This window comes from Gossypium hirsutum, chromosome D06 (assembly GCF_007990345.1).
Source record: "Gossypium hirsutum isolate 1008001.06 chromosome D06, Gossypium_hirsutum_v2.1, whole genome shotgun sequence".
Taxonomy (NCBI): Eukaryota; Viridiplantae; Streptophyta; class Magnoliopsida; order Malvales; family Malvaceae; genus Gossypium; species Gossypium hirsutum.
In genome coordinates this window covers 2,276,670-2,303,704 of record NC_053442.1, presented here as the reverse complement: position 1 = coordinate 2,303,704, position 27,035 = coordinate 2,276,670, and the positions used below count along the sequence as shown (strand labels likewise).

The 27,035-nt window shown below is 31.8% G+C and overlaps 3 protein-coding genes across 3 annotated transcripts; 1 reads left to right on the top strand and 2 right to left on the bottom strand.

Moving 5' to 3' along the window:
• Window positions 1-2,369: 2,369 nt before the first annotated feature.
• Window positions 2,370-4,001, top strand: LOC121218183 (LOB domain-containing protein 39). Its single transcript, XM_041094973.1, has 2 exons — window positions 2,370-2,940; window positions 3,444-4,001. The coding sequence occupies exons 1-2, from the start codon at window positions 2,757-2,759 to the stop codon at window positions 3,872-3,874; spliced, it is 615 nt and encodes a 204-aa protein (XP_040950907.1). The 5' UTR covers window positions 2,370-2,756; the 3' UTR covers window positions 3,875-4,001.
• Window positions 4,002-8,952: 4,951 nt separating this feature from the next.
• LOC107943025 (QWRF motif-containing protein 2) lies at window positions 8,953-14,566 on the bottom strand. The gene is made up of 6 exons (XM_016876753.2): window positions 12,816-14,566; window positions 11,291-11,410; window positions 10,793-10,909; window positions 10,577-10,666; window positions 9,561-9,668; window positions 8,953-9,489 (listed from the first exon to the last, which is right to left on the bottom strand). Exons 1-6 carry the CDS (start codon window positions 14,184-14,186, stop codon window positions 9,424-9,426), a joined length of 1,872 nt encoding a protein of 623 aa, XP_016732242.1. The 5' UTR covers window positions 14,187-14,566; the 3' UTR covers window positions 8,953-9,423.
• Window positions 14,567-23,540: 8,974 nt separating this feature from the next.
• LOC107943021 (uncharacterized) lies at window positions 23,541-25,379 on the bottom strand. The gene is made up of 3 exons (XM_016876750.2): window positions 24,913-25,379; window positions 23,899-23,960; window positions 23,541-23,814 (listed from the first exon to the last, which is right to left on the bottom strand). The coding sequence occupies exons 1-3, from the start codon at window positions 24,998-25,000 to the stop codon at window positions 23,632-23,634; spliced, it is 333 nt and encodes a 110-aa protein (XP_016732239.1). The 5' UTR covers window positions 25,001-25,379; the 3' UTR covers window positions 23,541-23,631.
• Window positions 25,380-27,035: the final 1,656 nt, after the last annotated feature.

The window sequence follows — 27,035 nt, the reverse complement described above, 5'->3', positions numbered from 1 at the left end:
ATTGCATTTTTAGGTTGGAAGTATCAGATTGAAAGCACATTAATTGTTCAATTACAATTTGTTTTTAAGTGTAAAAATTGTGCGTAAAGTGGGTTGTGTTTATCAATTTACATCTAAGTTTTCATGAGGAAAGATTTAGAGGAAGAGTGATTTAGTTCGAAGTATAAAAGTGAGAGGTTGCAACTTGGTGAGTGAGTTGGACTTAATCACAACTTGTTATTTATATTGTATTACTCTCTGGATAAGACCTTGCAAACATGGGAAGTTCTTGAACAACATGAATTTTTTTTTGTGTTCATCTATATATTCTTACCCGTAGTTACTTCAACCAGTAGTTGCAACTGGACAAATAGCTAATAGGCAAAATCAACGAAATAAGAGTGTGGATTCTATCCAAATTTATTTTGATTTAAATCGCAATCATATTGATATTATGATAGTGTGGATCATTTGGAGATTTTTTTTTATAATAGTTATTGAATCTTAAAATTCAAGCAAGGTGGTGTATTATAATTAGAGACAACGTACACATTAAAAGGATTTTGGCTTATACCATTTAGGAAAAGAAAATAAAGCAAAGGAATCAAAGAAACATCAGAGTATGGAGTATGGATCTTAAAGATTTAATGATTGTTGATAAATTTTATATATATTTGATAATTTTTAACACAAATATACCAATATAATATGTACCCAAACTTTATATAATATAATTATTAATGTCATGGGCGAAATCAAAAAATTGTTTTAAAAGGGATCGAAGATAAATAATAAATTTTCAGAGGGTTAAAATATAATTTTATTATTATATTAATTTAAAAAGTATATTTACCCTTTTTGAAGACAAACGTCACTACTTGCCCCATTATCTCTAATTAATGTATTAATATATAAAATTTTAAGAATTTATATTTAATGCATGGATCATTCATAAGTCTATAGTCTATACACATCATCATTGAACTAGATGATGAAACATAATCAAAAGTTTCTAACAACAATGTGATGACATCTTTTCATTCACTATAGTATATAAAATTATACACTCGGTGAATTATATATACATACATACATACATCTTCAACCTATTTATTATATTCTAAATTACACTTAAATTTCAAAATATTCTAATTGAGTCCTTAAAGTGTCAATACCATATCAAAATGGTTCTTCAGTCAACCTAACAATGATCTTTAAGTATTAAATGCTACCTCAAATCTGGAGCAACGCATAATTAGAACACAAGGATCAAATTGTAAATGTGTGTGCGCGCTTATTATATGTATGGCTTGGATCTGATATTCAAGAAAAAAAAGAAATAACCCTCCTTTCATATCAAATCCAAGTTATCCATGTGATACGTACACACTTATTTACAATTTGATCCACATGTTTTTAATATGTTTCCCATCAAATTTGAATTGGTAATTAACACCTAAATTAATGACTATGCTGACAAAAAAACCCTATTAATAAATGTGGATACTTCGAGATTCAATTAAAAATAATGTTGTAAGAATTGGACTGATCAGACCATCTATTTAACTAGTTAAATTGCTAGTTCAACTATAATTAAATAAAATAAAATTATCCATTCTATTTCTTGTTATATACCATCGATTGAACCACTCAAACCATCAAATTTCAATTCAATCAATAATTTTACAACACCGATGGAAAACACTCTTAAACTTTAGAAGAAGCCCACTAAAAATTTACCCATAGAGACGGAAAATGAATCGAAGGGTGGAGATAAATAATAAGGAAATGGTAAGTACATATTTCGGTACCTAAACGTGGCTTCAGGTTCAAATTGATACTTAAAGTTTTTTTTTGTTCAATTAGGTATTTGAACTTGACTTTAAGGTTCAATTTGATACCTAAAGTTTATTTTGATCAAATTAAGTACCTGAACTTCGCTTCTTGATTCAAATTATTACTTGAACTTAGCTTTTTTGTCCAAAGTAGTACTTAGTTATTTGAACCAATTTGAATTATGAAGCCAAGTTCAAATACCTAATTGGATAAAAAAAAATTCAGGTACTAAATTGAACCTTGAAACTAAGTTTAGTTACCTGATTGGATAAAAAAAACCCTTGAGTACTAATTTGAACCTTGAAGCCAAATTTAAGTATCAAAATGTGAATTTACCCATCTGTCGATTCAATCGGTTTTTATTCTCATTTAATTAGTATCAATTCGTGAATCAACCGATCTAATATTTTTCTCTATATTAATATTTCAATCAATTATTAATCCAACTTATCTAAAGAATAATATGATTTTGAGAAGGAGAAAATAAAGAACAGATGAAATCCAACCGCGCAACATATAGAACAACGAAGAAAGAATAAAAAAGGAAGCGGAAACACGTAACTGGTCGTGCCCAGAGTTGTGGAAAATATTCCTTTCCTCTCCCGATTACCGCACCACCACCATCACCATCACCATCACAACACAAACTCTTTAACCTAACCATGGTTAATTTTTAACTCAAATCCACCTTCATCACCTTAATTTAATTTAATATCACCACCACCACCACCACCTTACAACCTTCCCTTACGTTCCCCTTTCTCATTGCTATATTAGTATTAACCTTCTTAGCCTCTGCTTACTCCCTGTCACTTCACTCCCTTTGCTTCATTTTCAAGTATTCTCTTCTTCTCCGATCAACAAAACAAAATCTGGGTCTTCTTTTATTTTTTTTTTGTTTGAATCGGAACGGTGGTGGTGAGTTGAAGAAGAACAAAAAAATGAGCTGCAATGGCTGCCGAGTTTTACGAAAAGGATGCAGCGAGACATGTGTGTTACGATCTAGTTTACGGTGGATTGAATCGGCTGAAGCTCAAGGCAACGCTACCTTGTTTCTCGCTAAGTTTTTTGGCCGGAGTGATCTCCTTTCGCTTATCTCCTCCGTCCCTGAATCTCAACGTCCCGGTAAGTATGTTATGTCCCTTCATGTTTACGTTGATTACCCATTTGGTTAAATTGTATTTTTGGTCACCTTATTGTATTTAAATTTGATTTAGTCCATACAAGGGCGAAGTGAGGAAATTTTGGTAAGAATATAAATTTTTGAGGGTTAAACTTAAAATTTTCATGCTAAAAAGGATTAAAATGTATTACAAAACAATATGAAAGTTTAAAATTACAATAAATCCACTTTATCCAAGTGGTGGATTAGATTTGCCCCTGATTTCATATAAATTATTTACATAATTTTTTTAAAATAAAAATTCAGGTTGGTATTTTAATTGAAATAATTAATAATTTTATTTGAATAAACTGATGATTATAAAGGTAGAGGATGAAATTATATTAAAATTAAAGTATATTGATTAAATTATAATTTGAGTATACTAGATTCACCATAACATAGTTTGACCTTTTTATATAATTTTACGTGTATTTATTTTAGGTTTTTTTTTTTGGGGTTATAGCTTTGTTTCAGTCTTTATTGTTTGAGGCATGTGGTCGAACTGTGAACCCGGTGAACGGAGCGGTGGGGTTGTTATCGAGTGGTAACTGGCATATCTGTCAAGCGGCGTTGGAAACGGTTCTTCAGGGCGGAGCTTTACGACCAATTTCGGCTGGATCCTGGACACCGAGTTGTGACGAGTCATCTGATCGTTTCTGTGTTAACTCGTGCAACTTTGAATCGAAGCCGTTAACGACGACGATGATGATGACGGGGAATCAATCGGTTTTGACGGCGCCGTCGGATCTTAGCTTGTCTGTGACGGCTAAGTTGGGCGGAGAAATGAGAACTAAAACGGTGTCGTTTTATTCAGAAGAATCGGAGATTACCACTCTTGGAAGCAATGGAAATGAAGAAACCCAAGACACAAAAATTTTGAATCTCTTTGTTTAAGAAAAATAATTACTTTTTTTTATAAAAAAAATTATCTATTTTTTAATATATATATATATATATATATAAACTGCCCATGTAGTCCATACTTAATAATGAAGAAAATAATATTATTAGCATAAACCCTTTTTTTTTCTTTCTATTTTTAATTATGAAATTGTTTGCTTTATAATCGAGCCGAGTTCAAATTCAATTCAAAATTCGATGTTTGAAACTTAGCTTAATGTTATAATATTTCAAAACAAAATTGAATTATTAAAATTTAACTTGATTAAACTTATTTATATAAATTATATATTCTGAATTCGAGTTATACAAATTACTCGGGTCGAGTATTAAGATATTCTAACTTAACTCATTCGATAGTTTGAGTAATTCAAGCTTGAACTCAAATTGAGAGCGATTAAGATGAGAATAAATAAATAAAAAATGATTTGTTTGGAGGAAGAAGAGAATGAAAACAACAATAATGAAAGAATATATGCAAAGACATTAAATAGATGAAGGGAAATGGAAAAAGAGAAAGGGTTTGATTTTGATGAGAATGATTAATGTTAATTAAGTAATGAATGATAAGTTTCATCATTAATTGTAATTAGTAGTAATATTTCAAATATAGCAAAATGGATTAATCAGCAATTTATCTAATATAAGCATTCATTAGCCTTTTTATCTTTGGTTTGCTGCACTCTCTAATTACTATAACTTCTTAATTACACCCATCTTCTATACATAATCCTTGAAATGATTGCCCCCAAAAATGATAAGTTTCAAATTTCAATTATTTTTCTTAAAAAGGTTTTGGTAATATTGAGGTATCAGTCCGAATTTCACTTAATTAAAATTATGCGTGAACGAGTTAATTTGTTAAGTTAATTATTGAATTTCGTGTTTGTACTTATATTTCACGAACCCACTTTATAAAGTTAAATTCATGACCCTATTAGTCAACATCTTGCGAGCTTGAATCAAAAGGATCGCACACTTGACATGTCACACATATTCATTCCCAGACATAATCCTTGTAAGGCTCATTGGCACCGAAAAATGGGACAAGGAAACACTCTTTTCTCTAATACTCTCAACTTTCTCCTCTTCTCCCGATACTCTTATTCCGATCATTTTATGATTCTCTACTAAGTGAATTCCGTCACCAACCACCACCTTGTATCAACACTAAAAAAACACTCTTTTAACTTTTAATTTGTACTTAAACCCTCAACACAAATCATTAATAATAAGAGTTAAATTAATTGTAATAAACGTATGCATGCATAAGGACTTATCTAACAAAGCAATATAACTTAGGGGTCTTTTTTTAATATAATGAAATATTTAATCATTTAACTAAAATGGAGCACATGAAGATGAAGTCAGCTGATTTGATTATTGAAACTGTCTATATGCAATGAGTGGTCTCATATGTCATATTACATGCAACTTTAGAAAGTGTAATCAAATTAAAAAAGACAATTAATTAATTTTTTTAAAAAATGTGTTGGGGTTAGTCCAAAAATTAAGAATTATTAAATAAAAAGGAAAAAAAATGGTGCGGTACACGTCAGCTTCACTAAAAAAAAATGGCGGGTTCGACGGCATCACCCATAAATTCTTCTTTTTTGCTCATTTGTTATTAGGTCAAATTATGGTTTTGCTCCTTTTACTATGCCCACATTTAGAATTTAATTTATATATTTTAATTTGACATTATTTAATCTTTTTATTTGTACTATTCTTTAAGAGTTTGACTGAGTTGGCGTCACTCATCAACCGGGTTTAACTTAGTTGTGAAGTTATTAAAAGAAAAACCACATCAATATTTTGACGAGAGTAATTAATGGTGTTAACAAATTAGATTAGCTAATAATAGTATGGAAACGGAAAGATCAAATCGTTCTAAAGTATAGAGATTAAATCATAAATATAAGTAAAACAGAAGGATCAAAATTAAAATTTGACCTTTCATTATTATTTAAATTGTTAGAAGAGAAAAGGGTTGATTGAGAGGAAAAAGCAAAAAAGCTTATTTGTTCGATCCCATCGCTTCGCCGCGTCTATTTGCATATGCTGTGGATCCCACTCACCATCTTTGTTGAACTTCATTCACTCACATTTCAGAATTTGGATTGGATTGAATAGGATTGAATATTAGAGTACTTTATTCGTTATTTTGGCATTATTCAAATTACATCACCAAAGTCTGTAAAGCATGTCTCTCGTTGTCCACAATTCAGACATAAATTAAGGGAAAAAGAAAAGTGAAATAAAGAAAGATGAAGTACTCATGAGAATTGATTCCGATAGTAAAAAAAAAAGAAAAAAGTTGGGGGGGTTTTTTTTAAGCATCAAATATAGGGCTTATACAAGCTTCGGTCAATACATATGTATTAATGATCATGAAAGTTAGAGGTTATACTTAAAAGCAATGACTTGAATCGATTTTAATCATTGGATTTTGTCTAGTACATTGACGGTTAGAATTTATTATATAATGAGACTTGCCTAATATATCACCATCAATGGGGACATTTGATTTGGAGTCCATGCCTAGCAAGCTCACGATCAATGTCTTACACCTTCAACTTGTTACGTGAAAACTTAAGATTTTTTTTTATTAAAAAGAAGACAAGGAGAAACACTAGGGATGGAAAAATGCACAAAAGGTGCGAGAAGAACAAGAGTGAAGCAATAACAAAGGTGAAAGAAGTTCACTTTTTTCATTTACTAGAGCTTGGTTCTTGTGAATTTGGCTAATTGTAAGCAAAATAGGGTTTTCATCTTTTCTTTTGTCCCTCCCTTTTGTTGCTAGAGAAAAAAAAAAGAACTTTTGCCATCAACTACCTAATCGATACCGCTCATCCTTTCCCCACTCCCGTCATCATCCTATTCTTCATCCCATTTGTCATGCATTCTCCCATCTTCATATTTGTTGATAGGATACCAACTTTTGGCTCTGATCTCGCATTGGTTTGCTTCATCATGGTAAAGTTTTTCGTAATATCTACTTGAATTGCTAATTGTCTTGTAGTTCTAATTTGTCAACCTTTGAATTTTTTTCCTCTAAGGTTGTGCCTATGGGCTCTTTGATTAGAGGTGAAACTTAAATTGCGATCATTGATATTTTGTAGGTAAAAAAAATTATGAAAGCTTTTATACTAGGAATTAGATTGCATTTTACCCCTTCTACTCAAAAAATAAATAAATTAATCCCTGTTAACTAGAGGTGTCCATGGGCTGGGTGGCCCGGCCAGGCTCGACGGCCCGCCCGAAATATGGGAGGGTTTGGGTAAAAATATAGGCCCGAAATATGGGCTGGGGCAAAAAATGAGGCCCATTTAGAAAACGGGCCGGGGCTCGAGCAAAATTTTTTTAGCCCGGCCTGGCCTGAATATATATTAAATATATATTTTTTATTTTTAAAATATACTAGTTTTAGTTTTATTTTAAGTTACAAAATGTTAGATTTTGTTACAACAATTAATACAATTAATAATTAATAATTTGATATAATTTAATAATTTTACTAACAATTCATACAATTAACAATTAATAATTTTACTAACAAAATGTTAGTAACAATTAATAATTAATAATTTGATAATTTTAGTAACAATTAATACAATTAACAATTAATAATTTTACTAACAAAATGTTAAATTTTACAAAATGTTGACTAGTACAAAAAAATATAATTTGATACAATTTTGATAACAATTAGTTTTAATTTTAATTAAAAAACGGGCCAGGCCGAGCCGAACTCGGGTTCCATATTTTTTCCCCAGGCCGGGTTTGAACAAAATCTCAGACCCATATTTCGGGCCGGGCCTGGGCCTAGGAAACGGGCTAAAAAATTTGAGCCCGGCCCATGGATAGCTCTACTGTTAACTCTTTAATTTAATGCACAAAAATTAATTTACCCTTGTTTGAATAAATAGAACAAAATGTAATATAAATTTTTAACATATTTTGTAACCTCTTCGTTGTACGAAGAATAATTTTTTTTATTGGTGGTGGTGAGAAGCAACATTATTCAGAGTCAAAATGTTGATGTAAATTTGATGGTCTAGTTTCAAAGCATCTGAAATAAATTAAATTTGTGAACATCAAAATGGCACTCTCATCTTATCATTTAGTATTGCGCTTGAAAATTGAAGGAAGAAAAATAAAGGGGATCTTTTTTGGTGTCTTCTCAATGTTTGGAATATAGAAGTCAAATCATGGTTTTCTTTTTTCATTGCTTAACTAATCAAATATCATCAACTTCTCCTTATTTTATACTCTATTTTCTTATTTAGATTTTACAATTTCATTCTATAATAAAATTTTTTAAGACTACTGGTGGAATAAATAAAATACATTATCAGAGTACCAAATACTTACCTAAAAAGTTCATCTATTATTTTATTTTGATTATGGAGTTACAAAATTCCTCCCTCAATGTACAAACTAATAACGTTTTTTTATTGCTACATTTTAAGAGTATATGTCACTATTTCAAAACTTGATTGTAGAATTTAAAATTATCAGAGACAAAATATAAAATATTTTGACATTATTTGGAACTTTTTTTTAATTAATCCATAAATTTGGTAATGGTTTCCATATTGAAGCCTGAATTAAATAATTGTTCCCACGTTAAAGCTTAAACTGTTTTTTTTTCAAGTTAGCCCCTGAACTTCACAATTGTCCCAATATTGAGACCTAAACTTAGCAATTATTTCCAAGTTAAGGCATGAACTTTAAGGTTTTCAAAGAAATATCAGGAACTAAATTAGATCAAAAAAAATCAAGCCCCAAGTTGAAATAATTACCAAGCTTAGGGACTAACTTAGACAAAAAGAATTTAGGGCCAATATAAAAACAATTGTCAAGTTCATGGACTAACTTGAAAAAAATAGTTCTGAGTAGTTGCTAAATTCAAAACTTAAAAAGTGATTTGAATCCTGCTTGTACTGGTAATGTAAAATACTAACCATTACTTTTTTTATACTAACCCTAAACCCAACTTTATATACATATGCTTAAATGTATATATACACATATTGTACCAAAGCAAAGCATTAGAAGGGAAGTTGGGGTCCGTTACACAGTTACATGTAATTTTCATTCTAATCAAAATACACAAGATTACACAATCACTCATTATATGAACACAAACAAACAAACAAAAACCAAAAGCTTAAAACCTAAGGAACCCCCCCATTGACTAAAGTTGGAAAGCCATCATTTTATACATATTTATATGCTTTTCCTTTTCCCTATATATAAAAAAAGAAAAGAAAAGAAATACCTGTAAAACTATCTAACTTCACAATCAGAACACATTTTTCCTTAACCTACGCCACTAAATTACACATAACCATGAATTTTTCATGTATCAAACAAAGACCAAATCATCACTCTCATGCATATAAAACTCAATCCGTTGAATTGGAAAGTTATTATTGTTACCTTTTTTTTTCCTGCTGATGAAATGGAGATGGGGGAGAGGTTGATGTCGGGTTAGTATTAGGGAGGAGTGAAATCACATGAGCTTTACAATTTTGTCGTCAAGTCAAGCCGGAAGGTACATGATTTAGTTGTAAGACGTGTGTTTTCAGGCTACATTCTTTCACCTGGTTATTAGCAAAATTAGCATAAAAACGAGTTATATGCTGTAATAAAACCGGACAAAGACTATACTTACCTGCATAGCAGCAATTGCCAACAGAAGATCTTTGCCCTGGTTTAGTAAAGCAAACTCGTTTGCAGTTAAATTTCCAAGTTCAGCCAGCAAAGAGTTGAGTTTTGCAACCTAACAACCAAAAATAAGAGACGAATTAGGAGGAGTATAAAAGAATAGAGCCAAATCGATGTTGCTACTAAAATCAATATTGTCACTTCCAATACAGGTTTGAATAAGTACACAGAAAACCAATAAAACTAACATAGAATCGAAACAATTGCAAAACTTCACTCTTCGAGGATCATAAAGAATTTTACAGCAGCCACCACCAATCCACTTGACTCAAAAGTCCACGTGTAAGAGAACAAGCTCTAAGATTTAAGCTTATACCAAAGGCCAAACTTTGACAAGTGGTATAGTCAAGGTAAGTAGCAAAATATTCTATATAGGGTAGAAACAAGTGTTATAATATGTTGATGAAGGATATATCAAAATTATGAAAACGAGGAAACAACTAGCAGGATAGACTGATAACCGGATGACTTCCTGTAGTATGGATGATCATTTTCATTTCACTGGGTCATTAATCAGCCAAATATGCCGGGCAACCATAGTATAAACTCATAATTCAACAAGATTAGGGGCCAAACTAGGGCCACAAGACATAAACCGATTTGTACAGAAGGAGAGTCACAAGATCATCATTCATTCATTCTTCTTTCTATCATAGAGAGTTTTTAAAAGATGTTTATCCTTAACTGTAAGAAATCTCTATACTTAGCAAAACACCCAATGAAGAAAAATAATTAGTTAATAAAAGAGTACTCAACCTTCGTATCTTTTTCCAAGAAAAAAAAATGTCAGACAGATATGCATTAATTTTTTAAGGTTGCAGCTTATCTAAATCTAGTACTTAGGAAAATAAAAGGTTTGCACACAGAATAGGGGCAAAGGAAAATTCAAAGCTTGCGAATGAAATAGAAAATGGAGGGAGGGTGGAGGGTAGGGGATGAGCAAAAAGAAAAAGAAAGGAATACCTTTGATAACAAAGAGCATATTGAGGATGCCATAGCCTGCATTACATCAACTGCTGAACAAATAGCATCCTTCAATTTCTGGACATCAGCCTAAACAAATGAAGAGACAAGAAAGGTATTTCTTTTAGGAGCCACACAAGCCAATGCATTGGAACCTGATATGCTACAGCTCAAATGAGCCAATGAAATTGAAGAAAGTCAGAAGACGGAACTTACCCTCGCCCCAGAAACAACCGGAAGGCGGAACGTGCTAGCCTTCAGAGCTTCAGTAGCCCCAGATAATGAACTGAAATAATCATGGTCCAGGAGAGCCCATTCGTCCAAAAATATCATCTGCACTCATCAAAGGAAATAATATAATACCATATTAGTCAATCGATGAAAAAGCATTTGATCTCATGAAACTGAAACTTGCAATCCAAATCAGAGTTTGGAAACTCAAAAGAACATAAATTTCGGGTTTCATGAGATAAGCAATAAGTTAGCAATGTATATGAGGTTAGACATTCATGTTCCAATTTGAAGCACAATTGAAGAGGGGGGGGGGAGAGCAAAAGAGAGAAATCTACATGTTAAAATGTAATGGACAGGGTAGACAATGAAAAACCAGTGATAATCGAGTTAAGATCAGCAAAGCAACGAGAAATCATAAAACAATCCAAAAAAACATCAAGTCAACAAGAAATAAATGCACAATAGAGTGATGGTTCTTACTTGCCCCTTGAGGATGGAAATCAGCTTCAAGTTTTGCCTCAGCAACTGTAACTCAGTTCTTTTGGCTCTAACAGATTCTCGCAGTTTTGAGGTAGTTGTCAATGCATTATAGAGGCTTTTCTGTTACAAAAGCATGATAATGATTTTGTCATATGATAACTAGAATGAAGATAATTACAGACAAACCATATGAAACTTGAGAATCAAAAGGACGGTTAAAATGCAGTGCCGTACGCCAAAAAACAATGCAAAAAGATAAAAATGAATTTCAATCACATCAACCATTAAAATATGAAAAATCACAATGCAACTCTTATTTCCTTTGTTTCTCCTTTCTTGGGCAGCAATATGTCATCAACTACAGCTGGTTCTAAGGCACATATAATCAGAAACTCTGGTTGCCTCCAATTGATCAAATTGTTAACAACTGGTGACTACCCTCTTTGACTCATTCCTAAGCCTATGTCTTCCTCTTAGAAATTTAGCTTTTTTGGCTTTCAATCTTAATTAGAAATCAAAATCTAACGAAACCAATGTCTCTCACATGGCTTGTGCATTCAGAGCAAAAGGAAAATCGTATTCAAAGCAGGCAGGTAGTCTCTTTTCATCCCATCCAATCATCAAGTTCCCCCTTTAATTCTACATCTTCTCCACTTATCAAAGGCAGCATTATGATACCTTATACATAGCCAAAATAAGCATTTCGGATGGAAAAGCTGTTCGATGAAGGGGATGAAAATTTTGTTTACAGGAGAATTCAAAATGGTGAAACCCAAACATGTAATCATCCAGCACTTCACCACTGCTTCAGCTTCTCTCCCCTCAATATGATCAGTCACATTTTAAGCCACAAAACAGCTATTAAAAGCTTCCTGCATACAATAACAGAACAGCTTCTGTGCCATTTAAAGCAATTATAATCAATCAAGATCCAAAACCGAATAACCTAAAAACCAGAATGTCAAGCTCTCTCAAGCAGAAGTGACCTAGAGAATTCCAGTTCTACCAAGAATATAACTGCCTGTGTTTGCACCATACAATATAATTTAGCCACAATTTGTTTGTTACCTTTCTTGAGTTTTTGATGAAAAGTTCTGAATTCTGAAATTCTAACATGTCGGTGCAAAATTTATTAGCCAGACTATGTTCATAGAAATTTAACATAACAAAATCCATTATAAAGAACTTGCAATATTGCCAAAGAGAAAGGCACTCTAGGCACTAAAACCTTACATTGCCCGAGGAAAGATCTAAGGCACTTTGTAGAGACTCCCATAACAAAATTCACATACAAATTTGACAATTTTTTCACCTGTCACCTAACAAAAAGGCATGTCTTCTAGCACCAGACGTTCAAATGCGTTTGTTCAAAAAGATCTATGGCGTTTTGCTGAACCTCCCATAACACAAATCCTAGTTATAATCCTTTACCAGTAAAGGCATGCAACCATTTCCAAAGAGTGGCATAGTAAAGCATGCAAAATTGAAGCATGGTAGCATAAATCAAGCAACTATAGAGCCATACCTCTGCGTTAGACCTCTGGGAAGACAAAACAGCATCTGCTCTAGCATTAACAAATCGCCACTGCAACAACCGATTATAAAGTAGCCTCAGCAAATGAGCATTCGAAACCTTGTTCTCCCCAATCTTACCCATCTTAATAACATCACCAGAAAAGCTCAAAATCGACGGCGTATTTGTCAAACTACTACACAACCCATTCCTCACTCTAGAGGGACTCATTCCCCTCATAGGAGACGAAGTCAAGGACGCCGCAAGCTTACTCGGTGATGCAGGCCGAACAGGACCACGAATTGGCGATAGCTGTCCTCTGCTGTTCATTACACCTTTCGGGGATGACGAAGGACTATCAATTCTAAACTTATCCGCTGCAATTAGCTTAGACGGTGCCGTATTTTTCCTAGAAACCGGCGAGTCCGAATCGGAGCGGCGAGAACGAGTAGCTGTCTCATGCCAGAACCGAGCCGGGACAATTATCCCCCGTCGCCCACGGTTAACGTCTCCGTTACCGTTACAAGGACTTTCTAGAGCACCTGAAGTACTAGCAGAGGAAACACTTTCAGTATCAGAAGCCGCGTGATCAGATTGAGCCTCAGATCCAACGGCCATTACATCTCTATTACCGACCATGGAATCCTGTAGTGCCCTAACTACATTGCCGTTAACAGATCCGTTTAATCTCTTCCTCTCGTCGGTGCAATCCACGCTTCTAGTCGTGGAGTCCGGTCGCCTTATCCTCGCTGGCCACCGCTCCGTCTTTGAATTCTCCGTTTGAACCGTTCCTTTTACCGGAGTCGTTGTATCCGCCGGCTTCCGCCTCTCCGGCGTTCCTTTTCTCGTAGCGGTTGGAGATGGAGATGGAGATGGTTTAGCTTTGCTAAACTGATACGAAAACGACTCTCCCTGAAACGAAACGGACAAGCTTCTCGTCGTAGTGAAAAGCAATTTCTGAGCAGCTGATACTTCGCCGTTGCTTTTCTTGTTGTTATCACCGCTCAAATCCGCAGAATTATAAGACCGCGGCATCACCGCCCGCCTCCGTTCCACTGATTGTGACCTCTTGACAACCGACGGCGTTGTAACAGTAGGAGTCCTCGAAACAGACGGCGACGGACACCGTTTAGTGTAAGCTCCGGAAGACGAAGACGATGACGTGGACGAATTAGACGATGATGACGTGGACAAATAACGGGAAGTAACTTCTCGGAATTTTAGACTTCGTGGAACGATGGCATTATCGGGGTCGGAGGGTAATAACGGAGGCCGTTGCCGTGGCCGTGGTTGTGGCTGTGGCTGTGGCTGTGGCTGTGACCGTGGCCTTGGTCCTCCTCCGTTCCGTTTAGAGATTACCGTAGCGGATACTGCAGTTACCATATCTGCGTGCACTCGCAAAAATTCAATTCTCCCCCAGATTCTTTAATTCTACCCAAACCCTAACCGTATCTATTAAAAGACCTCCCAAAAAAATCACTTCCAAAAAAATTTTAAAAAGGAAAAATCAGAGATTAGATTAGAGTTAATTAAAACAACTTTCCAGAGATTAATAGATTTTTTTCCTTTTTAAAACCTTTGAAGTATGAATTTTCCGAAAGGAAAACAAATAAAAGAGCCAGAAAAAACGACCGTTGCCGGCGGCGAGAGAGAAAGTGAAAGTGAGGGACTGTTGTGTAGGCGAGATTTGAGAGTATAACGGTCGTACTAGGCATTTTTGTGCTTAGGACGTTGCCATTGGAGACCATATGAATATATATATTTTATTAACTTTATTAACTCACCATTTTTTAAAAAATTGACGGAGAGAGAGAGAGTACTGTACTCGCGTGAGGAAGTAGCAACGTGTGTAGGAGAGGGCAATTTTGGAATAAGGTTTTACACGTGGAAGTGGGTTTTGGGGGGATTAAAATAGGAGCAAAAAGGTAATGAAATCGGATTAAGGATGGTCGGGGTATAATTATGGTTTTAATCCTTTTATTAGGTTAAAAGTATCATATAAGTTACTATATATTAAGAGTCGAATTATATTTTATTTAGAAAACTCATAAATTAATTTTTATATGTTAGATCAAGAAACTTAGAGGGACTAATTCAGGGTAAATTATTAACTAAATGAAACTGATGAAATCTACTAATTTAAGAAACTTGATAATAATATTTCATCACTTATATGGAATCTAAAGATCTTTCCGAACTCATAAATAGGATAATAATACGTTTCAGCGCACTCGAACCTACGTCTTCCTGCATTGACAATAATATTCATGTTAATCGAACCAATACTCAATCAACAGTCAAGCTAATTATATTATCAAATAGCATCTTAATTTTTTCGACAGAAACTATATTTTCATTAGTTTGACTTACTAATAATAATATAAAAATTAGAATAAAAAATTAAATTCCAAATTTTTAATATAATAAAAAATTAAAATTGGATCGACTATTACGTCACTTTTGCATATTTTATTTCTCCGAGGAAATGACTGAAGTGTTGGCGGAGACCCCATCCAAATTAATAATTAATACAACACTAATTTAGTTGAAAAATTATTAAATTATTATTTTATATATAAAATTAGTTATATTATTATAAACGTGTTTTGATGTTTTTGTATTCGATTTAATTGTATCGAATATTTTTAAATTATGACTTCCGTTTTAAATTAGTCATTGAACTTTAAATTATTTTAATAACATCTTTAAATTATTGATGTTATGTCAATTAGGTTTTTCTGTTACTAAAATTGTTAATTTAACTAATAAATGACACTTAAGATTTTATGTGACTTAGTTTAAAATGAATACTGTAAAAATGGATGACTGAAAAATTTTTTCTTTATGTTTTTTTTTAAAGTTAGCTACATGAGATTTGATGTGTCATTTAACAATTTTAATAACGAAAAGACGTGATTGATATAACATCGATAATTTAGGAATTTAATTAGAACGTTTTGAAGTCTATGAACCAATTTACAATAAGGATCATAGTTTTGAGATGTTTTGTGCAATTAACTCTTTATGTTTTTATACAAACTCAATAAAAATTCAATCGTTGCGATATTTTAACAAGTTACTTAATAAATTTTAAACATTTAATTTTTATTATTTCTATCAAACATTCATTTAGTTTTTTTATATAAACTTTTAATAAATATATTTATTCTCTTTCTTCTCCTCTTAGTGATGGATCTTAGCCCTTCGCCCTTCAAAGGTGAATCGTCTTTCACCTCCGCCTACTTCATACTTCGCCTTTGTTAGTTCGGTTGGCATAGATATTATTGTCAGTATAGGAGGACGCCAATTGTTTAAAGATTGGGAAATGATTATAAATAATTCTAGATATTGGTATAATATATATAGATACATATAAAAAATAAATTAAAGATAGTTTAATGATTTACAAAAATCATTCAACTTTATCTATGCTTTTTTGAGTGTATCTTCTTTGATTATATCAATCCTAATAATTCATTAATGACCAAAGAACACTTTTAAAGTATTAATCTTTGTGAAGTCTCTTTTAAACCTTTGAGTTGTACTTAAAAAAAACAATCTTTTTTTATTTTTTATTTTATTTTATTTTGATGCAAATTAAAATTGGTTGAAATGTGATAAAAATGTAGATTAGTTTATTAGCATACTTGTGTATTTTTTTCACACTCGATAATGTTAGAGTTGTGTTACATGTATCCCATCATTTGTTAAAATAAAATAAAATAGAGAGGTAAATTAGGGAGATTTGTGAGGGCGAAAGAGCATGCCGCACAAGTTGAATCCGTATAAAATTATACTTCTCCTATTAGACATTTATTATAACAGGGTTGTTTAACACTTAAAATAGGTGCAATCGAACTCCTTTTATATTATTGGTTTTCCAACATTAGTAAATTTTTCTCCTATGCCTGTGGTTTTTCTCGATCAGGGTTTTCACGTAAAATCTATGTGTTTTTATTTTTCTTTCTATTACTTTGTGATCATTCCTATTGCCATTATTGACGTTAAGAATAAAAGATAATTACATTAGGTTTTAACTCAATTGACAATTAAGTCAATTTTAAATTGAGAGTAAAGTTTTCAGAGTGTTGTTTACTTCATTTATAAAACTCAAATCTATTTTTTCTAGATTGTCCCCTTCCAACAATGTCGTCTCTAAGATTTGAACCTACAGTCTCTCTTGAGAGTGTAATATGTTTTTTACTATTACACACAACCAGAAGCGAAGTAAAAAATAAATAAAATTAGGGCGAAATTAAGTTATAAATTTTGATAAGCGTGAACATGAAATTTCACTATTGTATTAACTAATATCTTTATAAATTTTTAAATAACTAAATTAAAATCTTATTATTTTTTAAAGGCCAAAATGTAATTTTACCATAATTAATTTATGATTTTAAGAGGGCCTCAATACTTATTGATACATAACTCGAATCTTAATCTTTGTTTAGATGACATAAAACTCTTTACTAGATTCAATCCAACAAATATTTTTGACATTAAATCAAGTCCGTAACACATTTAGAGTGGGTTTGGATGGGTAGTGCGTTTACTTATGGTTAGTGTAAAAACAACGGTGGCGGTGAGATTGGATACTGTAGCGATACTGTAACGTGAGACAAAAAATAAACTAAACATACCGTACTACACCCAATCGCCCATTCAAACCCACCCTTAACTAATGAACCAGTTGTTTTTTTCTCCCGTGGTCCTAAAGTTTTTATGTTTATGCATCACTCAAAGAATCTACCATGAAAAACAAATTTGATTCGATGAACTACACACAAAAAAGAAAATTAAAGAGAGCAACCCCCCCCCCCCCCACAAAAAAAAAATCAGAACCATATTTTTGAGACACCTACACATGCTTCTATGCCCTCAATGTTACAAATTCCATTATAGGACCACCCACCACCCCTCAAAACACACTTTCCTTCTCTAGCACTCAATTTCCTAAACATATATCACTTTTGTAAGGTTATTGTCACAAAAAAAAAATTATTGTGGTGGGTTTTTCTTTAAAAAAATACATTAATCTATCGAGTTGAAAAATAATATTTTTTTATTTGATTGACCTCAGCTTGATTGACATGAGCATTATTATCTATGCAGGAGGATGTAGGTTCGAGTGTGCTGAAACGCATTATCTTCTTATTTACAGGTTGAGGAAGGGCTATGGATAATTCTAAGTATTATATTAAAAAGAACAAATATGTCCAGAATGTATAATAAAATTATTAAACAAATTAATGTTTTTTTATAAAAACGAAAAGTTATAATAAAGGGATTGATTATTCTTTTTAACTACTAATTCGTCACTTCAAGGAAATTATTCATTAAGTAATGGGGAGTAACTAATAATTATGCAATATGATGACAAAAGAAATTTGTTTAGCAAACATTACTCATGACTAAGCAATCATTCTTCCAATAAGATATTGATGCTTAATTTAGTTTGAATGATATGAGATTCGAGTTTTATTTGCGTAAATTATATATAAATAAATGGATGAAATTTAATTGAGTTAATTATTTAAATAAATGCTTGTAATGATGTAGTCGTAAATCATAAGTTGATATATAAGCACTGTTGTATTGGTAATGCAAAATGGAAAGAAGAGAAGGGCTAAAAAATTGCCCCCACTTCACAACATAAAGAGAAGCACAACACCTCATAGGTTATTATGGTTTAAGCCAAAAGCATTGGTCATTTTCTATCATGCTTCGTCCCATACTGTTCATGCCTTTCTTCTTTGCTTCATGATAAATGGGTTCTTGCCATTTCCCCTCATTTGTCCCACATCCACCAACTCTCTCTATTTCTCAAGTTTGTAGGATTATAGGGTTTGAAGAAGTGTTTTTGAATCGGATTGAATTAAACGGTTGAATTGCGAATTGATTAATATGTCGATCTAGACATAAGAGTCAGATTAGCTTATAAATGGATAAGCATGAGATGGAGAAAAAGAAAAAAATTAAATTCTAATTTTGGTTTTAATCCCTCTAACTATGCTAAAATTTGGGATTTGTTATTTCTATTTTAATTTGGCAACATCGTTAATGATGTGGAATTTCATTTTAAAACCGTCTTGAGTTGACGTGTGGCGTGTAAAAAAAATCACATTATCACTATAACGATAATAACTCGAAATTATCGATTTGGACATACTAATATTATTATAAAAGTATAGTATTAAATTATGTCAAATTAAAGGATAAGGATTAAATATGTGGTTAGAAGTTAGATCTCCGATCATAGAAAAGGAACATATTTTATGCTAGTTGTTTATCTCTTTAGAGAGCACGATGAATACTCTGATCTTGGCAAACCTAATAGAGGACTAAAATCAAAATTAAACCAAAAGAAGAAAAAAGAAAAGGTAATTGAACCAAATGGATAAACATGGCAGAGAGTACTTCAACTTTTGTGTCAGTTTTAATCAGGGGAGTATCAAAATAAAATCCCAAATTTCATACAAAAACCAGACTAGTTTGTCTCTCTGTCTGTCTTTTTGCTTGAAATAGAAGCACAAAATGTTTGAATTTTCCTTTTTCTTTTTTAAAAAAATCAGCTATAATTTATTGAAATCCTATTAGATTGAAACCCATAATTGAAGTTAACTCCAATGGTGGTTCAATGTTATAGAAATATTTAAGGACAATCTAACACGACCATTTAACTAAAAAATCAGTTAAAACATGATTATAGTTTTTTAACAAATTAAAGGTTTTTGTCGATTGAGTCTTAATTCGGTTGATATGAATATTATTTTCAATGCAAGAGGACATGGTTTGAGTGTGTTGAAGCATATTATCCTCTTATTTATGGGTTAAGAAGGGTTATGAGTACTTCTAAATATTGTATAAAAAAAGATCGGAATTTATAATGAAATTGTTCAAAAAAAAACAAATCAAAGGTTGTAAAAGTACCATTGAGGTTTTATACTAGGAGTTAAATTGTATTTTTCCCCCTTTATTTAAAAAATGAATTGATTAGTCTTTGTACGTTAGTTTAAAGAGCAAATTGGTCATTTCTATTAAATATTTCATTCATTTCTATTGTTAAAAACTAATATAGCCAATAGAATAACCATATAGTTACAAATGGCATGCCACATGTATGTTATGCTGACGTGCAATGATCAATTTTTAACCGTAAAAATAGATAAAATATTTAACAGAATGACTAGTTTACTATTTGATCTAATATATATGAACTAATTTACTCATTTTTTAAAAGAGAAGTAAAGTGTAATAGAATTATAATACAAGGGTTTTGATGGTAAAGTTTTGTTTGGTTTCAAAGAAAGTTGGGAAAAAAAACCACTCTTTCTTGCATTTTAATGGGAAAATTATCAAACATGAATTGAGTAAAGCAAATTTAGACAACGATTGACTGAGACAGCTTATGGGTTTTATTAATAAATGATGAAAACATCCTTGCCTTGAGTATCACTTCATTTTATAATTGGATTTAAAGTAATTAACCTTTTTTCTTTTATTTAGATATAATAATAAATTTAATCCTTAGTATTTATAATTTCTATCAATTTGGTCATTATTATTTTAGCTGAATTTAACCTTCAACCTTTAAAATAAAATAAAATAATTATTATTTTAAATGAAAATACTAACTAAAATATTAAAATTTTAAACATGTCGCATTACAATTCATGTCAACATGAAGTGGCATTTTAAATTTTTTTTGAATATTTTATAATTTTTAAATTATTTGTTTACGTGACATATAAGACAAATAACAACATGCCAGTATGAAATACATGTAAACTGCCATGTAGGTTGCCACACCAACATTATTAAAAAATTAATATTTTAGTTCCATTTTATTCTTTTGAAAAATTAATAACAAAATTTAGTTAAAAAAATGAAAACCAAATTAATCAAAAATTATAAATATTAAAGACTAAATTTATCAATTTACCCTTTATTTAATTAGTGTTTTCTTAAAAACACCCCCCACACAACATGTGGTAGCTGAACATGATTTTTTTTTTTGGTCCCATTTGCTTTAGTGGTTATAATATCTATACTTTCCACACTGAAACTAAAAACAACAGTCACTTTAGTTTACTTTCCCCCCACTTGATTTAAGCTAAATTAATCATATATGTAAAAGAAAATGTTAATAGATCAAATAGTTTGATTTTTCAAAAATTTAAGAAAATAGTTCGTTTTTTAAAAGAGAGAGTGAAAGTTTGTTTAGTTAGACGTGCTTTCACACACTCTTTTTAAAAATAATCTATTTAATCAATTAATTTTTTTTCGAGATATTTAACTATTTTAACCTCGAATTTGGATAATATGAAAAAGAAATGGTTAAGGATAATGAAATTAACTTGAGGAAGAAGAAAATAAGTGACTTTTTTGTGTGTTATTGTCAATGAAGTTGGGTGATATATATATATTAAAATACAGTTAGGTTGTGAAATTTGGTCGCCTTTTTCTTTTGTATATGACTTCCAACTGAAAACCACTTTCCTATTTGTGGTGGTTAGCTTTAGGGTCAATGGGGGTGGGAACCATTATTCTTGTTGCCATCCATGTTTTTGTGCTTGTTTTATGATAGTTTTGCCTGCTACTGGCTCAAAGGGCTCAACTCATTGTGATACTCAAAGCATACACCAAGCAAAACTATCAGAAAACAATGGTTTATTATTTAAAGACTTGTATTTAATACATACTCGGTATATAAATGGTTAATGCATAATCATTCGTGTTTAAAGTTTGGTTTGTGGAGATAATTGGGTTACTCGAACGTGAGATTACTTAATTATTTGACATTATTAGAACTGATAATGGGTTGGGTTGAGGCAAAATTTTAAACCTGTTTTCTAGGCCCTAGTCCGAAAAATGAGTTTAAAATTTTGCCTAAATCTGGCCCAAATGAAAATGCTAAAACCCTATCTTGACTTGGCTTATCCGTATTAAATTTTTTACATTATTATTTTTATATAAAAATAAATTAAAAACATTAGAATAAATGTCTTTATAATTAAATAATACTAAGATAGGTGCAACTTAGCAAGCAAATGTTTCTAAAATAATAGCAGAATTAACAATAAAACAAGAGTTATACAATATTCAAATAATAACAATAAAAATAGTGGCAATATAATAACAAAATGGTAGCAAAATAACGTGAAATCAAACACAAAACAATATTTTGTCTTTTTGCAAATTTGGGCCGGATCAAACAAAAAAAAACTTACCCGAGGCTAGACCCGTTTAAAAAACAGATCTTATTTTTTTGTTTAAACCCATTTTTCGAGTTTATATTTTTACCTAAATCCTCCCACTTTTCAGACTGAACATTACCCTATATGGTACATTTAGTTGGAATTAAAGAATTTATTGTTTGATTCATCAACTTGAAGAGTATATTAAATAAGGAGAGAATTTGATTCATTAATTATTATTTTATTTTATTTTTATTTAAGTTAGATGAATGAAAGTCATTAGAAATAGGTATAAAATTGTAAAAAAAAAATCACATAACCAATAAAATGTAAAATTAACTAAAAAGATGGTATTAAATTATATTTCAAAATTTAACATTGTTAAAAATATAAAATTATTGACTTAAAATAATATTCGAAATGAAATCTTATGCCAGAATTTCACATTAACTCGAAAATAAAGCTACAAGCTGACAATTTATTAAATAAAAATCCAATATTTAAAGTGTTAGAGCATGGGATGTCACAGTGTTTCTCAATGATTGTAATCGATGCCTCTGCCACTAGTTGAAATTTTGATAAATTTTCATCATTCATTGTATTTTTTAGAGCCTGTCCAGAGATGAAAATTTCTATGCTCCCTGTAAAATTACCCCAAGATTTTGCCAGTTGAAAACCAGTTACCATCCTTTTTACTTTTTACCTTGTCCGAGAAATAAAAACAAAGAAAAAAAGAAAGTTTGCATGGTAAAGAAAGTGACATCAAGTAATACAAAATACTAACAAGGGTTCATGATTTTATGTAATGATTGCATTCAATATTTTTAATTGCTTAGATGCATTTACATAAGTTTATGAAGCAAAAGAGTAGGTTTTGCCCTTCAAAAAAAAAACAGAACATTCAAAGTAAAACATTATGATAGTTGAAGAATATAGTTCAAATTACATATGAACACTATTTAGTAAAGCTTAATAATAATAAAAAACCAGACAAAAAATACTATAAGGGATAGTTTTACTGTTAAAAATTGATCTATGTACGTCAACATGCGGTACACGTGATATATGTTATGTATGATTGTCTGAGTATTTCGTAAGCCTCACCAATTTTTAATTGTAGAAAATGATGAAATTTTGAACTAAAAAATCTATGCAAAATACAATCTGGCTCTTAATACGGGGACATTCATAGTAATTTTACTGAAATATCTTTAGTGAAGGACATATTGGTGCCTTGATCATGATGGGGTCTTATTGTTACAACAAAGAGACAATATTTCATTTTCAAAGCTCTGCTGATAATGGCACATTGATAGCTAGTAAGAGATGAAACCAAGCAGACAAGTAGCACAGATGTCAATTGTTTGTTATTCTGTAAGAAATAAAAGATAAAACATTTCATCTCTCAAGTTGTCTTTGACCAAGCACCAAATTGGGGGAGTGGCATCAGTTAGAAGCTGTTAAAACACTGTTTTTCTATTGTCTTGTTATTGTTAGTTGGATATGATAATTATGAGCAATGAGAACACAAAAACACTTAGAAAAACATATAAATACGGTTGTTATTTCATGACAAAACACATTCATACATAAGCAACTTGAAGTTATAGTCTGGATTTAGATGATGGCTAAGTGGAACCATTATCACTTTTGGGATGATTTGGTGGCGAGGGTGGTTTTGGTATGTATGGATTAAGGGGAGTACCATGCTCAATAGGACCAGGCTTTATTGATGCCTTTGAGCTCGGAACCGGATCAATACGATGCCTGTAATCTTCTAGGTCTACACCTGTCGGATCATAGCCATTCCCCTGCAATTCCAGAAGGAAAAACATGTCTCAAAAAGAACTAAAGTTCTACACTTGATATTTTGGTCAAGTAGTGAGAATGTGTACCTTCAGCTTCCTACTTGCTCTTGTTACACTCATAACATCACCATTTTGGGGAAACTCCATATCTGAAAAAGATGAGATTTAACAAGCTGGTAGCTATTAACATATATAGAATCATTGGTTCCTACAATGATATATACATGCATATTGTTGAGGGGCCGGTCTTGGACTCTTAACAAAGGTATTGTTCTAAAGATGTTTATGTTTGGTTTTAGCCTCGGGTTTTTATCTTTTAACTCCATGAAGAGCTCTCGACAGGTTCATGGAGTTTAGTGGGAACACCTGATCCACCAAGAAAATATTTAACATTTCGGCCTTGATGGGTTCTAACCCATTTCCTTATATGGCATTGGTAAGGGGCATGAGTTCAAACCCCCTAAGGCCAAAATACTAAAACATTCTCTTGATGGATTAGGTACTTTTGTTAAATTGTGAACCTTTTTAGGTTCTCCTCGAAGTTGAGAGGCAAAACCCGAAATTAAAACTGAGCATAGACACCTCAAGAATAATAATTCACTGTCTGAAAGTCCAATCAGTTATTCAAAAGATGACACTTCAAAAACTTAGATCCAGTCAACATATATAGATTCCTAAGATCATATATACATACATGTAAGATATGAACCATAGTAAGAACATTATGAAGGATGAAACACTGTCGGCAGATTAATTGAAACAAAACTACATAGTTTTGTCATGAAAAATGGACAAATGCGGGAGGTCAGAACAGATTTCATAATCATGAATTTGAGACAGTTGACTAAAATTATGGGCATATACAACAAGACAACAAGAAACAGGATGTCTGTTTTAAGGTCACTTTCAGCAAATTGGGAAGCACCCCATGTTCAGCTATATCAGGAAGTTCATAGAACACTCTAGGTTCAATAAAACCAAATCAAAATCAAAGTTAGGGACTGATTTTGATAATATTATCAACCAAATCATAAGTGATAAAAAGACAAACACTGACATTTTCAAACTAAAGCTAATAACAAAAGTTTTAAAGACATTTACTAGGAAAAGAAGAGCCGTTGAAGAAGATAAAGACAAGCAAAGCAGTGGCAACCAGAAAGGAGCAAACCCAAATCTCAGAAACCTTCATAATGATAAAAACAAAAAGAAATAGTGTGTGCAATTTTGTGTTTTTTGCAATTACACCCCCCTCCGAGAAAAACCTATCAAAATTCAGCCCATTTAAAAACTAAAAAAGGAAATGAGTGGAGATAAGGAGTAGGGGGCTTAGGGGGTGGGTGAATAGTGTTTAGTGCCTACGAATAGCCGATGCTATGGCTTTCAAGACATGTAGATAGAACGTATTAAATATTGTGGAAGGGTTTTAATGGAGGGGTAACTGAAGTAATAAAAGAAAGCATTTTCATTGTAGGGTGTATAACGGGAGTAGGGGGATAGAGAGAAGGAGAGTAATTGCCATTGATATTAACAATGGTGGTTGTTGTTGCAGAGATGAACGGATGGATGAATGAAGGGGGAATTTAATGCAGCAAAAAGACGAATGCGTGTGTGGTGGAATGCGAGCCGTTGGGGCACGTTTTGAGAGTATGGTAATGGAACGTCTCCTTAAGCTCTTTGTTTTGTGACAATTGCCGTGCACTTACTTCGCTTTTTTTCTTTTATTTTTAAGCCATCAATTTTCTTGCGTATTTCGATTGAGACTAGAATCTATCGCATGTCACAATAATATTAATTATTAGTATCATATCAACATATTTTAACGGAGTTAATTAAGAGTTGATTTGGATGGACGGTACGTTTATCTACAATTAGTGTAAAAATAAGGGTGGCGGTGAGATTAGATATTATAGCGATACTGTAGCGTGAAACAAAAAATAAGTTAAACGCACCGCACCGCACCCAATCGCTCATCCAAACCCACCTTAAATATTTATCGAAAATAACCAATCTAATTGATATCTAGAATTGTAATGACAATAAAGGGATTGTAGCTCATATGGTGGGGAGCTTGTTTTGCATGTGAAAGGCGATTCCCCACACCTTCGATTTGCAAGTACAAATTTTTAACCCTCATGTTTTTAGTGAAACATTTGTTGTTTGGACCATGGAATAAGCCCATCCAATTGGCTGAAAAATATTGGGTTTTCAACTTTTAAACCCATTAAAAAAATCAGTTTGGGTGTTGCTAATCTCACATAAGTTTAATCATCATCAATACTTTTGAACCTCTGATGAGTTTTACTTATTTGGGTTTAGGCAAATTGAAAGTTTGGATTGAATAGGTTTAAGTTATTGGTTTTTATGGTTAAACCTATTTGGGTCCCATTTGTATTTGGATTATAATCGATCAAGTTCTAACATTTGGATTAAAATTAACAATTATTAGTATTTTTTTTGGTCATTTAACTATGAAAGATACAAAATGGTCGCTCAATTATTTGATTTTTTTGTCACCAGCCGTTAAATTATTAACGGGAAGAAAACTTGATAACTTTTAAAATTAGCATAATAGTAATTTTAACCCTCAACATTTATACATTGTGTCAGTTTGATCTTCATTCCAAAAGAATTAACCCTCAACATTTACATATTGTGTAATTTGGTCTCTTTTTTTTTTTGAGTTTTAATTTTTTTTATGACATTGAATGTTAATTTTAAGAGAATGAAAAAATGTGAAAATTATTATCTTGGAGTTTTCGGGTGTTTTAATTTTTGATATATTTTCAATCAAATTTAGTTGATAGAATTGTTTTTTTTAGCATTTTAGGTGCAAGGTAAACGTTGATGGTTAATTTTTTTTAGAATCAAGACTAAATTGACACAATGTATAAATTTTGAGGGTTAAAGTTGTTGTTATCACGTCATCTTTTCATCATCCATTTAACGGCTGGTGACCAAAAAAGAAAAGAAAAATCAAGTAATTAGGTGACCATTTGTAACTTTTCATAATTGGGTAACCAAAACAAAATCTTACCAATAATTAGATGACTACAAGTGTAATTTACCCAAACTAAAAACTGTAGTTTTAAGTTCTAATTTGAAACAGTTGACACTAGAAGAGGCATGGTTTAACAGTAAGGGGGTGTAGCTCATATGATAGAGTGCTTGCTTTGCACTATTACGAGGTTACATCTCTTTTAAACCTTGTGGAACAAGGCCCAAGG